At 53.5% G+C, this 17,039-nt stretch overlaps 1 protein-coding gene across 1 annotated transcript in view; it reads right to left on the bottom strand.

The window, feature by feature from the left end:
- Positions 1-4,110: 4,110 nt before the first annotated feature.
- Positions 4,111-17,039, bottom strand: part of LOC118886240 (bone morphogenetic protein 8B-like) — a 42,789-nt gene continuing 29,860 nt past the window's right edge. Inside the window, exons 4-7 of the mRNA XM_036835672.1 lie at positions 7,667-7,861; positions 6,801-6,880; positions 6,133-6,243; positions 4,111-4,260 (exon numbers count right to left, since the gene is read on the bottom strand). Coding sequence (XP_036691567.1) covers positions 4,111-4,260; positions 6,133-6,243; positions 6,801-6,880; positions 7,667-7,861 — 536 coding nt within the window. The remainder of the gene's footprint in view (positions 4,261-6,132; positions 6,244-6,800; positions 6,881-7,666; positions 7,862-17,039) is intronic.

The following is a 17,039-nucleotide window of genomic DNA, read 5'->3' as shown; positions in this document are numbered from 1 at the left end:
TGTCCCTCTCACTGGTGGTCAGCCGTGGCTGTCAGAACACGCAGCAGTGAGGCCAGGAGAACGCCAGCCACTCGGGGCTGGTGTGATGTCCAGGAGACAAGGGAATGTGTGTGAAGTACTCAGAGTCAGCATGGCTGGCCCTAGGGGTGATGTGGGGATGGGGAGCAGGCTGGCCTGAGGCCCCAGGAGGGAAGACTGGTCACAAAGCCCTTGTGAAACAAGGGCAGGGTGGGGGCGGGGGGACTATGTCACTGGACCTCCCTGATTGCCCTGGGAAGGTGGGACCAGTGGACTGGCCGGAGAGGCTGGTTGGGGGGTCATCAGGGGCCGATTGCTCACCCTGGCCTGTGTAAGGGCTTCCCCAGAAGCTGCTGCACGGTAATCACCTGTGACCCTTGTGCAGGTGGTGACCTAAGCCTCAGGGCTGAGGTGCCTGGTCCAGGTGTTCTGGGCTAATGGCCAGCCTGGTGGCCGTGCCCTGGCTGCCTGCCTTCCCGATGCTGGGCCAGGGCTGCAGGTGATGGGATTGGGGGGCCCACACCTGCCCTCCGGGGAAGGAATAGTGAGCCCTGGTTTGTAAGTGACAAAACTAAGGCAGAAGTCAAGGGATGGAGTGCTACTGCAAACTATGTTCCCAAAGAATATTTAATAACAGAAATGTTCAAAATATGTCATAGATTGAATAATTCAGATCACCAAGCAGTGCATAGAGTACGATCCTAACTTTGTAGAATACCCATATATTATATAAAGAGACCGATAGGAATGTGCTAAGGAAAGAAGCCTGGAAGGAATTATTAACACCGGTTGTCTCCATGTGGTGAGATTGTGTGTGTTTGTATTCTGCTTTTGATTTTCAAGAGTGTCCCTGACACACATGTAATATTTTCTTAAGTGAGAAAAACTTTTTTTTTTTTTTTAAAAGAGGGCCAAATGCTTGCTCAAGGCTTCCCAGTGAGGAGACAAACCCCAGAAACTTTCCCTTGAGCTGCACTAGTGAGCAGGGCCGTGGGAGGACGGGGAGGGGGCAGCGCTGCCATGTCCTCTGCCGGCCGCGACCCCCCCCACGGAGGGGGGGGCAAGTCCACACCTCACCCCAGGAGACTACCAAGTTTTTATTTTTTTAGGAAAAGCACAGCTTTGAAGTAAGTACAGCAGCACCTCCAAGGACACATTCTGGGAGGAGTGGGTTTTAATAGGAAGGCACACGGGAGAGGGCCACGTTTGCAAATTCACTTAGAATAAGGCCACTAATAATGCTATTCATTCAGCGCAGGTGTGCAGACCCAGTGCCAAGTGCTCCGGACGGCCCTGCTCCCCCTGCTGGCCTTGCCAGGGCAGAGCCAGTAGCCCGTTCTGCAGAGGGAGAAGCCGGCTCCCCGGTGCGCAGTGTGGTCAGATCAACAAGAGGCAGAGCCAGGGCTTGTTGCCAGCGGGTCTGCTGGCTGCAGAGCTCACCCTTTCCTGTCACAGCTTCCTTTCCTATGAAGTTACAGGGAATTTCTTGAAGAATGTCACCTACTTCCCTACATAGAGACACACAAGAATAGGGCTTCGCCCGATGGGCTGGCATCTGGGCCAGGATCACGCTTCGGTTATGAAGATGTGCACCAGGGGTGAGGTGACAGAGCAGTGTGCCCACACAGCATGGCCCCAGGCGCTGCTGTTCCTTTGGGCCCACCCTCTGGCAGCGTGTACTTTGCCGCCAGTGGGCCTGAGTTGACCGCCCTTATTTATGCTTCTCATGTGCAGCCTTGAATGTGACCCAGACTGCCAAGGGCAACCAGATAAACGAGGTGGGCCTAGTGACTGACCACTGCCACCTCATCAGCTTTCTGTCCTTAATTGTCTCCCTTCTCTGAAGCCTTTTCTACTTGATTTCATTTGGTGGCCACCTGGATGGCTGAAGGTGCTAGAAGTGTCAGGAAGGCCATGACTGCAGGACTTTTGGCTTTATTGCACGAAAAGGGAGTCGTATCACAATCCTATGTTCCTTTTGTTCTACACCTCTGATGGCAGGGCAGTCCACATCTTCAAAACATTCACTTCATAAACTTTCCTGGTGCCCCAAACCATGCCAGGTTACGTGCTTAGGCACTGAAGAAACCTAACATTGACATTTGTCAAAAGTTTCCAAGCCTCCACTGCCCTTGATGTTGGGAGGAGAGAGCTCTGAATAAGGCCCTGAAATGGCAGGTTTCAAGTCCTAGGACAACTGGGCGCTCAGGCCATGTCTTGGCTCTCTGAGAGGACACGGCCAGAGTGGCAGGCGGATTCTCTGGCTGGAACAGCCTTTGGAGATGTGAGAGTCCTTGTATGTCCTCTTGCCAGAGACGGGAAACTGAAGCCTGAATCAGGGGGCACTTGCCCAGACGTCAGACAGGTCAGTGGCTGAGCTGGAGCCAGAATACGGGTCTCCTGACACTTGGGCTGGTACCTGGTCCTCTCACTGCCAGCCTGAGCTCAAAGCCCCAGGCTACAGAGGAGACCACCTTCCTCTCTCCATGGGGAGGGTCTCTTCCTGTGCACTGGCTCCCAGAGGCCCTCCCAGGTCCAGGCGGAGGGGCTGCTGTCCTGCAGCAAGGCCCCAGCCTCCACCCCTGCTGCCAGACCTGCGCTCCCGGAGCCCCTCCTTGGGGCGCAGAGTGAATTCCAGGGCTGCACGTCCTGGGCTGTGCCCGTGGGTTGGGGCGGGCCCAGGCTCTGCTTTTAATGACACAGTATTTCAGGGTTCGGGCAGCTGGACGCAGTCTGCTCCACCAGGTAAATTACAGGCTTACCAAGTCAGAAATCAAATAAACACTCCAACTGCCGGCGGCCGCTCCAAGGAGAGCAGTGGTTTCCGGGAACCTCCCCACCCAGCTCAGCTTAATTGCCGCCTGTCATTCCCCTGGGACAGGGGCCTTTTCTCTGGCTCACAGGCCCCAAGAAACAGGACAGGGCTCCTGGGCACACAGGGTGACGCAGACTTGGGTGACCAGTCTGTTTTTGACAGCTTCTGGACACGGGCAGGTGCTAACAAGCCTTGCCCTCGCTCCACGCCTGGCCCCAGGCTGCCCAGTGTCCCAGAGCACTGGGGGGCAGTGGATCGCTCCTTAGCAGGAGATGGCAGGTAGTTTTCACTCCACATGCCAAATCTAATCTGTTGGTGGTGGCCACCTGGAGTTCTGTGCTGGTCATTTTGAAATTCTATCCAGATTTGAAAGAAAAAATGTCAAGGTTGATTATTGATGACTGCCGTGCAGAAGGTTACGGGAAACTATGTCACCCGTGTTGGGCATTGTCATCCTGGGCCACCCGACGTATCCACCGTACTTGGCTCAGCAAAAAGATAACTTTTCCACAGAGCTGAACTGATGGTTCAACATGGTGACCAGATGGGGTCAATAAAGCCCCCAAGATATTTTGTTTCCCTAAAGTGTCCGCGCACTGCATGTCTTCCCCAGACAGCAGAGGCAGGTCAAGGGAGGAAGACAGGGAAGATGAATGCCATCGGCCTTGGCCCTAAATCATGCTGTTCATTTAGCTCTTTCTGGAGGTGACCCACATGCCTCCTTGTGGCCAGCGGTTTGGTAATTCAGATCCACAAATATAGCACACCGAGGGCAACTCCACACTCTAACAGAAGTGCCCAGAAATGCCCACTTTTGCACCTGGGAAGGGCAGGCAACTGGAGATGGACCAGGACCTGTCTACACATCCCCAGACCCCGTCGTGGACGGTGAAGGCCCTGGGGTGGCCATCCTGGGCTCCAGGTGCCTCTGAGCTCGTCCCACATCCGCCCACAGCTGGGCCAGCAGTGGACAAGGGCAGGTCCTCAGACAGGACACTCTGCCAACCGCAAAGAACGGTCAGCCCGTGCCTCTGGGGAGGGGGCTGGGGTAGGACCCTGCTGCGGACGCAGACCACCAGGCCAGAGTTCCACCACCGCCTCAGGCGCCGGGCGGGGGCGGGGCAGAGGGGCCTGGGGAGGACCAGCCCCTGGCAGGATGTGGGCAGCGGAGGGGCGCCCTGGCTGCCGCCCTGCCTGAGCTGTGAGGGCGTTGGGGGTGCCCCCTGCGGAGGGCTGAGCTGACCCGGGAGGGGCGGCGCAGCAGGCGGGGCGGGGCCTCAGTGGCAGCCGCAGGCGCGGACCACCATGTTGCGGTGCTTGCGCAGGATGACGTTGTTGCTGCTGTCGTAGTAGAGCACGGAGGTGGCGCTCAGCTTGGTGGGCGCGCAGCACGCCTTGGGGACCGCGTCAGGCTTCATCAGGTGCACCTGGCGGGGAGGGGGCGGCAGGCAGACGCGTGAGAGCCGCGGGGACCCCGTCCCAGCCCCCAGCTCCTGCCGCCCGGGCTCCAGCCGCTCGCCCCTCCCCGGCTCCATCTCGCCCCGCAGCCCGGCAGGTGCTGGCGCGAACTCTGCCCCGGCCCCGCCCCCCTTGGCCACCCCGCCGCTGCCCTCAGGCCCAGCCTGGGCACCTGTGGCTCCTGTCACAGCCCCTCCCCTCAGACAGGACGACCCTGACCCTGCTGGTCCCCGGCACGTGTGCCAGGTCCTGCCTGCGCCCCTGCAGCGCCGCCCCCGGGTCCCCTCTGCTCCTCTCTCCTCCCTGCGCTTCTGCAACGTCCCTGATCGTGTCTTGTTCGCATGAGCTGTTTCTGGTCCGCCTCCCCCTCCAGACTGGGAGCCGGTGAAGGTCCGTGTTACACCTGCTAGCGGCCAGGCTTCTAGGCTCACCCTTGGGGTGTCCGACACTGTTGTTTCTGAAAGCACCTCCACCCCTCGTAACAATTTCTAGGCAGGGATGGTTCTGGGCAGATGACCACTGAGGGCACAGGGACCGAGTCACCTGCCCAGTTCCATGGCTGAGGCCGAGGCCGTGGCACGACTGGGACCTGGCACGGGGATCCCGCTACCCTCCTCCAAACAGCTCTACCCCTAAAGACAGCCCGACTGAGTGAGCTCTTGCAGCCTCTACAAAAATATTTATCTGGAGACTCGGCAGGACGAGCTGCCGTTCACCCTGGACTCTTCATCGGGGCCCCACGTGGAAGGGCCCGGAAGGCAGCTCCCCAGCCTGTCAGGGGCTGGAGGGAAAAGGGAACCTGCTTCCATCCACCGGGACCTCCCAGGCCTCACGGAGGCCGCTGAGCAGGATCTGGGCGAAGCCATCTCATGGGGACCCCTGTCCGGCAGCCTGGCCCCCGGTCCCCAGAGCCCAGCCTTACCCCAGAAGCCCCAGCTCTTAGCAGCCTGCTGCCAGGACAGGCTCCATCACCCCTGACCTTCTTCAAGGAAGGCAGCTCCCCAGGGGTCCAGCAAATCCCATGTGACCATTGGGAAAGGAGGCATTATCCTGGGGTCCATGCTGCCTTAACTCATTTGCTCTAGGGCATCACCTTGAACAACCTGTAACTAGGGTGTCCAGGTCAATGTTCTAGAAAGAAGCCTCAGCACAAAAAAACATTTAAAACACTTAGCAATAAGCAGCAGCAACAGTGTTCCTATTAGAATCTTTTTCAGCATTTAAAGTTTCCCCAGACATCGGGGCATCAAAAGCCTGTAGAGACACAAAGAGCCGAGAGGGAACCAGAAAAAAGAGCCAATGGGAAAGGAACAGGAGGGGAAACCAGAAGGGCACGGGGTACCTGGTGACTCCTGCACAGGAAGAGGGGGCAGAACCCACACGTGTGTCACCCACCCCGACCCTGAGGGCGTGTGTGACACACAGGAGGCCGAACGCGCCAGTGAACATGGTGCACGTGTGTGTTCTGAGGGCACAAGTAGCTGTGTGGGATGCCCGCCTATCATGCACGGGCTGTGCTTCTGACCACCAGCCGGCAGGCCTTTATAAGTCTGGTACCCACAGCATGGACGTGAAAGTCCCCCATGTGCACGTGTGTACGTGTGCACACTGATCAGCAAGAGTCTAGTGCACGTGTGTTCAGGTGCACGGGTTGGGGGTGGCCCACACGGGGACCAGTTGCTGCACAGCTGTGGGATTTCACTGCACATGCACGCAGAAAGGTTTCCATGTAGAGAAAGCTCCCTGACACAGCAGTGCTGCCATCACCTGCTGGCTGCACGCGCCCCTCTTCTCCGCAAACCCCTCCCCTGGGCGTCCAGGCAGAGGGACGCGGTACTGACCAGGGACTGCAGGATGGCGTGGTTGGTGGCGTTCATGCAGGAGTCCAGTGGGAAGGAGCACTCCCCTTCACAGTAATAGGCTGAGTAGCCTTGGGGGGCGATGACCCAGTCCTGGGGGCAGGTAATGGGAGAAGGTGAGTCCCACCCATGTGCTCCTCCCGAGCCCCCCAGTCCAGCACCTGTCACAGCACAACTCAGGGCTGCCCCTTACCCTCCCTCAGCCTCAGGGCCCATCAACCCACCCTCGGGCCCCTCCCAGGGCAGTTTCCCCCAGAGGCCTGACATCCACCCGAAGACCCTCAGCAGACAGGGCTGGGCACGATCTCCGTCCCCTTCATGCGCCATCAGCGCTCAGCTTCGTCCTCCCCAGCCCACCCCCAGTCACAGCAGAGGCCAGAGGCACTGCCCACCCTGGCCTCAGTTTTCCTGCTGCAGCTCTGACATTTTATGGCTAAGGATTCAGACAGTCTCCATTTTCATGGTTTTCACAAAAAAGCACTTTTCACTACAAAAGCAACACATTCTCCCTTTAGAGAACTTGGAAAAACACAGAGGAAAAGAAACCAAGAAAATCCAAATCCCCCATGATTCTACCTCCTCTTGGACATACACTTGCCATCTTCAAGGTGGGGACTGTCATTTAGGAAAGAAGGAGAGTCAGGAATTACCAGCCAGCCAAGGTCCTGGAAGCTGACATAGAGCTCATGCCGACGGCACACCTGTCGGCCGTGGGAGCCGTGGACGTCGTCTGCGGGGGACAGAAGGGACAAGGTCTTTTCTGGGGGTCCTGCTCTGTGCACCTACCACGGGGAGCTCCCGGGGTGGGGGACGCCCTGATGGGCTCATTTGTTGAATAAATGAATGATGGGCAACTAACCCATTTGGTCTCATAAAGCCCATCTCTGCAGCTCTGCTGGCGCCGTGACCCAGGTCAAGAACCTTCGATGGCTCCAGATGATTCCCCGTGGTCACAGTCACCCCACGCTCAGCCCAGCCTCCCCTGACTTTCAGCCTGTGACTCCCGATGGTCCAATAAACAGCCCGGGGACCCTCTGCCGTCCAGCAGCCCCTCCTCCTTTCCTCCGGAGACACCCCTGACCTCATCCGCCTCTCCAGCCACGCCCATTCCACAGGATAAGTGGCTCCCACTGAGGCCAAGCAAAGCCTGGCTCCCCGTGAAGGAAAGGAGGGCGCCAGGGGGCTCTGGTCCCAAGGGGCTTGGTCTGGTGGGGACACCTTCACACAAACGCTTGGATCCTGCAGGGCACCCGGGGCAGCACCGAGGACCACCAGGGGCACCTGATTTTGACCAGGGGGATGAGGGGGCCGTGGTGAGCCAGGGAGGGCAGGAAGGGACTTCAGGGCGGCAGGGGCGCGAGGGCAGATGCTCAGAGCCCTGATGACCGTGCAGTGGCTGGTCCCCAGGGTGCAGGGGCAAAGTGGTGTCAGGAAAGGTGGCTGGGTGACTGACCATCAGCCTGACCCCACTGAGGCCACGAGGGTTCTGTCCCCACCACCTGGTCCCCAACCTCACCGAAGATCCCCAGCAGTTTGTTTGGGGGCGGCAGCTCGTTGGTTCTTTTCGGCAGCCTCCTTTTCAGGGGCCTCACCGCCCGAGGGGCTCGGACGGGGCCGGGGCTCGCCCTGAAAAAGGTGACCACGAAAGGCTGTTTGGAGCGCGGTGCCTGTTGCCCCAGCAGACCGGCCAGGCCAGGATCCACGCTGCGCCCTGAGACAGAGAGAGCAGAGAGGGCGGTCACTCGAGGGTGGGGCCCTGCATGGGGACAGAGTAGGGACCTCTCTGTGGGCGGGCCAGGAGCACGGAGCCTGAGGCTGCAGGGGACCCACTGGGTCTTTCCTCCTCTGAAGACCCGAGTCCCAAGTTCAGCCCCAGCCCCCAGCGGGCAGGTCTGCAGGAGACGGGGAGGGTCCTCGTGAGCACAGGCTCGGGATTAGTGATGGTCCAGGGCACTGCCAGTTGTGACAGCGCTTTACAGCTTTCAGTCAGTTCACGTGATGATCTCAACCACTCTTCATGGTGACGCCAGACCCATCATTTCCCTGAGAAACATCAGAGCCCCTCAGTGACAGCTCAGAGCTCCACTACCGGACACTCTCAGAACCAGGGTTCCCACCCATCTCGGGGCTCCACGGCCCGAGTTCTACCTTCCACCCCATCCTTTCTGGGGATCAGTGTAGGATTTACAACACCCGGCTGGCGGGAGCGGCTGCCAGGACTCAGTGCTTGCTGTGCTGAGCACCGCCCAAGAGCAGGCCACTCACTGTCCCGATGCCCCCAAACGAGACCCCAGGCTCCGCAGACAGAGACATTTACCCCAAGTCCACGTTCAAACACCTGCATCTAATTCCAGAGCCCTTCTTATCCATTTAAGTTCTTAAGCAGCGGGTTTGTGGTTTGAAAAGGAAGAAAGAGAGAAAAGGCTGTGGGCAGAGACATGACTGGGGCCTCAGCCTAGGAGTAGTGATGCTTGTAAAACTGGGATTTTACCCGCAGCTGCTTAAAGCCTGAGGACGCCGGAGAAACACACTGGTTATCCCTGGAAGTCACCTCCACCGATAAAACTATCCTCCTGTACCTCTTTGTAGTTCCAATGACCTCTTGTTTTTTAATTGTCAAAGTGATATATAACAACTGTAAAGAAACTTAGAAAAAATATCACCCATAAAACCCCTCCCCTGCTACAACGCATCATTTTCATTTTTCTGGGATATTTTCATATGTTAATTTAAATTGTGAGCGTAAGAATGAAGTCTGTATTTTTCCCAATTTTTCCACATAAACATTTTCTCGCTTGTTAAGTCTCAACTATGAACATTTCAAATGTATAAAATTCCTTTGAGTGGATACATCTGAATACTTAGATATTAGTTAATCTTTAGACATCTATTTCCTGGCTTTCATCATAAAGATGAGAATGTGATAGAACCTCTTCATTTCCTTTCCCTGTGCAATTTTCTCAGACTAAACAACAGGGGATGACTACAAGCTCACTGTTAATGTTTCTTATAACACTGGGTGGAACATCCCACTTCCATGTACATTTCACCCCAATGTTGCAACAGTGATGCACAGGCATATACACACATGCACATATATGTATGTGTACACACACGTGTGCATTTATATAGCTAGTGTACACATGTGCACATACATAAACATATGTGTTCTATTAGTGGGTCTCATGATCCTCCACTGCACATTACAGGTCAAGGACATCGCAGGCCCTTACACAGCTGTGCTTTAGCCCTGAGTCCATGCGCCAGAGTTGACTAAACAACTAATCGACCAGAGACTAACCTTTGACCTATGACATCACCTGCCACAAACATGCACTGGGCCCATCAGAGGTGCCACTCAGGGATGACCCTGCTGAGACAGGAGCTGACACTGGAAGGGGCCCAGGGAGAAGCCGTTCGGGGAGTTTGGGTCATGGCAGGTTGGGGTCACGAGGAAGAGCAGCAGGCCCGTGAGGACGCAGAGCCACAAGACACACAGCAGCCCCGCCACAGAGGGAAAGGCCCGTGAGCGCACCAGGAGGAGGCCGTGGAGCGACGGGGGCAGGGGGGCGGCTGTCGTCCACGCGGCACTGGAGCGGAGCCCCACACCTGGTGGGCACGTGGGGCGGCCTTGGCCCGGCAGCCCTCCGGGCCTGTGTGTGCAGCCGCCCTGTCCTGTGAGTCCCTGGAGAGCCCGGTCCACGGAGAGGCCAGGGGGACCCTCGGTGCTCCCGAGGCCGTGTTCACTGTAGGCTTTTCTTTGTGCAACTGTCTGGTCAAGGATCGTGTTGGGGTCTCCTGGGCGCAGAGAGATTGGGTCACAGGGCAGGCCCCGGCTGTCCAGGTGGTGGCCCCCAGGCCGCCTGGCTCTGGCAGCACCCTTTCCAGAAAGCAGAGGCAGGAACTTCGGGAACCTCTGAGGCCCAGCGTCCCTGCCTCTAGACCTGACCTGTGAGGGTGCTGGCAGGCATGCTGCCCCTTTGTGAGAGACGTGGGATGTGTGGCCACACCTCGAGGTGGGGGCCACACTGTGGCCTCCCCCTGCACGCAGGTCCAGGTGAAGATGCTGCTCCTCTGGGCCAGGAAGGCCCCCGACACCTCCAGCCTCCCCCGATTTCTGAGACCACCCCATCAGGGCCCGGATGTCTTGGCAGCTCCCCTGACCTATCCCATCCCTGGGGATTCATGCCCCCTCCCCCTGGGCCAGGCCAAGATTGCTCCCATCTCTCCCCAAGGCCTCTTTCTGCTCTGGGTGCCACCTGCCCCTTCCCTGCAGCCCCTGCCCCACCTCAGCCTGCGGTCATGGATGTGACCCTAGTGCCACGTTGAAGGACAATCAGGACGCCTGGCTGAAACCCTTGGAGGGGATCCAGCTGTGACCAGGTGTGCTTTTGTCCCACAGGTTATTTATTTCCTCACCGCATGAGAAGTAGGAACTCAGTGCTTTTCCTTCTTTCTACTGTTTAACAGCCCTGTAACTCGTCTGCTTCTAGAACCTCTGCCTGTCCCAGACTGCTGCTGGAAGACGTCTCCCACCATGCAGGGCAGATCAGGTCCTCCTCCCCAGAAGCCCCAGAAGGTGCTGCACAGTCCACTCAATGACGTCCATCCACTGCCCACCTGGTCACGGTCCCCTGACACTCTGTGGCTGTCCCCTCAGGTACACTGTCTCTCCACTCCAGGATCCGGGCCTCCCGTCAGGGTGAGGCTTCAGGGAGACCTCTCTGAAAGGCCTTCCTTGACCAGCTGGAGCTTCCTGTTCTTACCCACGGGCTCCTATCCATTTTGTGCAGCCCTAGAGCCACATTGAGAAAACATGGGCTCCACAGCAGGCCTGGGTTCGAACCTTACACACGCATTCATGCATGCACACACGCACGCAAACAGAAACTCATTTTTTTCTGTTTAGTTTGTGAGACTGTGGATTCAGGATAAAGTACTTCACTGCCCCTCATGAGTTTCAAGGGAGTATGAACAACAGGCTGGTTTGGGCTCTGTTATAGAGAAGAAGGGTCTAAGTGTCTGATCTGGACAACACAGGAATGCTATGATTTGAGATGAGAAAACCCATCTAAGTCCATTGGTCAGGTTTGTAGAACTCCTCCCATCCTAAGTCGCAGCCTTTGGCCACACACAGGCGAGCTGTTTATTCACAGAGGAGACTTCCCGGAGAAATGTCTGCACCAACGGTCTCTCCCCCTTCAGTTGCCCCTATTACCAGTTTACTGGCTGCCTAAACCGTCTTGCTTCCCTTCTAGAGACATCTATTTAGCTATGAGGAGGAGATATGTGGGGGGCAGGGGAGGTGAGGCTACAAGGAGACAAAACTTAGCGACAAAATGAAAGGCCCCAGAAGGAAAGTCAGAAGGGCCAAAGGAAAAACATCTTTCATTCAGACAGCATTTCTCCCAGTTACAAATTCACATTAAGTGTGTATGTTTTTATGGTTCTAATAAAACAGTGCCTTACATAGACTCTGGGTGGAGTTGTTCTGTAATAGGGGTGGGGCAGGTGCAACCTAAGCAGTCCTGCTCAGCCATTGGTCAGTGCCACAGTGAGCCCTTCCCCCAAGCCAGCAACTGTCAACAAGTGACCACTAGTGGTCCCGCTAAGCCATTGGTTGGCACTGCAGTAGTCCCCTCCCTCTTCTTCTCTTCTGTATAAAAGGAGCCCAAATTTGGACTGGGACAAGATGGTGTTTTTGAGACACTAGTCTGCCATCTTCTCAGTCTGCTAGCTTTCCAATTAAAGTTGTTCTTCCTTGTCCCAACAACTTGTCTCCTGATTTATTGGCCTGTTGTCTGCTGAGCAGAGTGAGCTTGGGCTCGGCAACAAATTTTGGTGAGATGGCCAGGAGCCTTGGTGCTTGTGGCTGGCTGGCCTCAGTTGGGGAATTTTCAGGTAAGGCCCTAGCAGCCACTGGGACCATTTGTCCTAAGGATCTTTCCTTCAAAATTCCCTGAAGTGGCACTGGCTGCCCCAGCGCTGGGCAGCTGAAGCGGGGAATCAACATTTGGGAGCCAATGGGCCTCACATAGTAGGGTAAGTAGCTCCAGTATATACAACTGGGAACATTTTCCCCTCTGTTTGGGCTTTTTTCCTTTAAGGGAAAAGCCAATTTGTTCATTTGATTGCGGTACCCTGCTGGAGAGGGGAATTGTTGTTGGACTCTACCTGCTCTGTGAACCAGTTTGTTGGCTTTTGTTTTGCATTCATTCTTGGTGGAATCTCTTTGTGCTTTTGGTGTTAGAATTTGCTTGTGCTTTTTGTGTTTTGTTGTTCTTGAACTTTTTAAAAATTTTATTTATCTAATTTATTTATCTTTTTGGCTGTGTTGGGTCTTCGTTGCTGCATGCGGGCTTTCTCTAGTTGCAGTGAGCAGGCTTCTCATTGCGGTGGCTTCTCTTGTTGTGGAGCACGGGCTCTAGGTGCGTGGGCTTCAGTAGTTGTGGCATGTGGGCTCTAGAGCGCAGGCTCAGTAGTTGTGGTCCACGGGCTTAGTTGCTCCACGGCATGTGGGATCTTCCTGGACTAGGGCTCGAACCCGTGTCCCCTGCCTTGGCAGGCGGATTCTTAACCACTGTGCCACCAGGGAAGCCCATTTAACTTATAAATATGGGGAATACTCCATCTGTCCCTAAGGAAAGCCCTTTGGGGCGTATCTTAAATAAATGGGCAAAATATAGCTGTGGGTCTATGACTAAAGAAGAGATGATATTTTACTGTAATAGTGTGTGGCCCAATATATGTTAGGATCAGGCGAGCAATGGCCATTGATCGCTCACTTAATTATTATACGATCTTGCAGTTAGAATTGTTTTGTGAAAGAGCAGGTAAAAATGATGAGATTCTGTATGTAGAAGCATTTATGCTATTGTATCAGGAGGAAAAGAAGTCAGACTGCTGCCGCCTTATGGTACAGCAGTTGAAAGAGAAAACCAAGGGAAAACCTGTTCTACAAGAGGAAGGGGAGAAAGTGAGAGTGGGGACATGTTATTTTGAAACTTACACCCCCCTCTGGCCAGCCCGGCTCCCCCACTGGCCGAGCAGACTGCACCAGCAGTTGTTCTGGCCACCCCCCGCCCACATGCCACCAACATATTCACCGCCTGCTGTTTCCTTTACTTATGAGGATCAATTAGAAGTTCCTATGCTAACCTCCGGGGCACAGGGGCTAGGTTTGGTGTCACCATCTAAGATCTGACAGGGCACCCAGTTTGGACTAGGAGCCACTTCTGGAGCAGGGCAGTTTCCCTTGCACCAATATCCTATAGGAGGCCTTAATGCAGATGGCCAACCAGCTGGGTTTCTATGGATGCACAAGCCATTCTCAACATCAGATTTGTTTAATTGGAAAAACTATAACCCTACTTACCGAGAGGACCCCCTCCGCATGACTGAAATTTTCACTTCTATCTTTGCCACTTACCATCCCTCTTGGGCATTCACACTCTTATGAATATGATACTTACTGGGGATGAAAGAAGGATGGTCATTGACAAGGCTAGAGAGGAAGCACACCAGCTTCATCCAGCAGATCCAGATGGAACTCCAGAAGCAAATCTGACAGTTCCTACTGCTGAGCCTGACTGGGAGCCTAATAATGGAGGTATGCTGCTCCTAAAGCATTATAGGAAGTGTATCTTAGTGGGTCTTCCAAAGGGAGCACCTAGGCAAAAGAGCTTAAACAAAATTCAGGAGGTACACCAAAAACCCACTGAGGATCCATCAGAGTCTCTAGAAAGAATTTATCAATCTTATAGGTGCTACACTGATGTAGATCCTGAGACCCCCTAAGATATGAGAATGGTAAATATGACCTGCATTGGGCAAAGTACCCAGATATAAGAAGAAAATTACAAAAGTTACATGGTGCAGTTGGAATGACCCCTTCTCAATTGGTAGTTGTTGCTTTTAAAGTGTTCAACAACAGGGAACAATGACAGAAGCGAGAGGATGCAAGACGGAATGCCACTTTTCTGGCAGCAGCATTGGATTCCTGGAAGGCAAGTAACTGGAAGAGAGGTAAGCCACCATTGAGGAGGGAACAATGTGCTTACTGTAAGGAGGAAGGGCATTGGAAAAAAGATTGCCCTAGACTAAAGAATAAGAAAGAAAACAATAAAAGAAAGACAGGAGCCTCTCATATGGTAGAAAGAGAGGAACACTCTGATGATGAATGAATAAGTCTGGGGGCTCCCTTGAACTTGAGGCGTCCAATTCCAATTTCCCCACAGGAGCCCCAGGTAACTTTGATAGTGTGGGACAAGTTGATTGACTTTCTGATAAATACGAGTGCAACAAACTCTGTGGTAAACACCAAGGTGGCACAGAAAACATCTCAATCCATCCAGTGCATGGCAGTTTCTGGAGAAGTACAAAATTGTTCTTTCTTACAACCTCTATGCCAATGAGGAGACCTCACCCTGAAACACAGTTTCTTATGTATGCTGGTGTGTCCAATCCCTCTTTTGGGCTGAGGTCTCCCTTGTAAATTAAATGCTCAAGTAACTTTTTGCCAAGACAGCTTGACATCAGGGTCCCACCAGCGCACACAGTAAGCCTACAGATGGCATTCATGGATGCCCCAGAAAAGGAGACAGAGCTCTTCCCCTGCACCCACCAGAGGTCCATGAAAAGGTAAGGCTGGAAGTGTGGGCTGACGGCACAGCAGGGAAGGCCAAAAATACATGGCCAATACAAATTCCATTAAAAAGGAACACTGGGACATCTAATCTAAAACAATACCCTCTGAGGCAAGAGGCCCAAAAGGGAATTCAGCCAGTTCTCAAAAAGTTTGAAAACAGGACTGGTTAAACCTTGTAGGTCCCATTTAACACCCCTATCCTCCCAGTCAAAAAGCCATACTCAACAGAGTATCACTTTGTCCAAGACTTGAGGGCTATTAATGAAATAGTCCAAGATTTGCACCCTGTGGTATCTAATCCATACACTCTGCTTACAACTATTCTTGGAGAATACAGCTGGTTCTCAGTTTTGGACTTGAAAGATGCTTTTTTTCTGCATTCTTATTGCAGAAGAATCACAGCAGCTGTTTGCTTTTGAATGGCAGGATCCAGAAACACAGGTAGTCCAACAGTATTGTTGGACAGTCCTGCCTCAATGATTTAAGAATTCCCCTACCTTGTTTGGGGAAATGTTGGCTAGGGATCTTAGAAACTTAATATTGAATGAAGGACTCTTACTCCAATATGTGGATGATTTGCTCATAGCAATCCTTGCATATAATGTGTCTACAAAATACCATAAGAACCCTGAATTATTTGGCCAATTGTGTATATAAGGTCTCCCAGAAAAAGCCCCAAGTATGTAAGAAACAAGTCACATATCTGCGTTTTGTCATTTCTCAAGGACAGCGGGGTCTTTTGCCTGATAGAAAAGGGGCAATTGCAGGCTTGGGAACACCCAAGACTCACAGACAAATGAGGGGGTCTCTGGGAATGGCAGGATTTTGTCGGATTTGGATCCCGAACTATGGATAGGCTCATAGTAAAGCTCCTCTATGAGGCTTTAAAGGGACATGATTTCGAGCCCCTTACTTGGACTACAGAGTGCAAAAATATATAATGGGGCCTAAACTACAAAGGACCAACCAGCAAGTCACTCAAAATTGCATGATTTGTGCTAAAAATAACCCAAAGACTGCTGTCAGACCTCCCCAGATGGGAACTCAACACAGAGGAACCTGCCCCACTGAGGACTGGCAAATAGACTTGACTCAAATGCCTCAAGCCACAGAAAATTTCAGACACCTGCTAGTATTTGTGGACAGTTTTTTCAGGATGGGTGGAGGCATATCCCACCAGGACAGAAAAAGCCTCTGAAGTGGTTAAAGTCCACCTTAAGGAAATTATCCCCCGATTTGGACTGCCTAACTCCCTTCAAAGTGATAATGGGCCTGCTTTTGTCTCTACCATAACCTAACAAGTATCTAAAGCACTGCGAATTAATTGGAAGCTACATTCATCCGAGACCACAATCAACAGGAAAAACTGAGAAAATGAATTATATATTAAAAAGGAGCATTGCTGGGCTTCCCTGGTGGCGCAGTGGTTGAGAGTCTGCCTGCTAATGCAGGGGACACGGGTTCGAGCCCTGGTCTGGGAAGATCCCACATGCCGCGGAGCGGCTAGGCCTGTGAGCCACAATTACTGAGCCTGTGCGTCTGGAGCTTGTGCTCCGCAACAGGAGAGGCCGCGACAGTGAGGGGCCCGCGCACCGCGATGAAGAGTGACTCCCGCTTGCCACAACTAGAGAAAGCCCTCGCACAGAAACGAAGACCCAACACAGCCAAAAATAAATAAATTAATTAATTAATTTAAAAAAAAAAAAAAAAGGAGCATTGCTAAAATATGTCAAGAGACTAATTTACCTTGGGATAAGGCCTTGTCAGTTGCCCTGCCAAGGATCAGAGTGGATCCCAGAAGCAGCTCAAATTAAGCCCCACTGAGATATTGTATGGTAGACCATTCCAGGTGTCTGCCGGGGAGGGAGAATCTATAAATGCTCTGAAAGATCTAGCAGTTGCCAATTATGTTAAAACTCCGGGCACTATACTAACCTCTGTGCATGAGTTTGCTTCCAGTAGGTCTGCCTATCCAGCTGAGGTAGCCTTACATCCTTTCCTGCCTGGAGTCCTCCTTAAAATCTAGAGAGAACAAGGGCCTGAGCACCGACTACAAGGTGGACAGGACCACATGTGGTATTACTTACCACGCACTCATCTGTCGAGTTAGCTGGAGTAAAGCCATGGATTCATCACACTTGGGTTAAAGTAGCCCCACTGTCATCAGAAAATTACCCAACTCCTGAGAGGCCTAGAGAGCAATGGGTTTGTGAACCCTTAGAAGACTTAAGGTTGCTCTTCA

Source organism: Balaenoptera musculus, chromosome 1 (genome assembly GCF_009873245.2).
Source record: "Balaenoptera musculus isolate JJ_BM4_2016_0621 chromosome 1, mBalMus1.pri.v3, whole genome shotgun sequence".
Lineage (NCBI taxonomy): Eukaryota > Metazoa > Chordata > Mammalia > Artiodactyla > Balaenopteridae > Balaenoptera > Balaenoptera musculus.
Note: the sequence above shows the minus strand (reverse complement) of the source record. Positions and strands in the feature narration are given on the sequence as shown.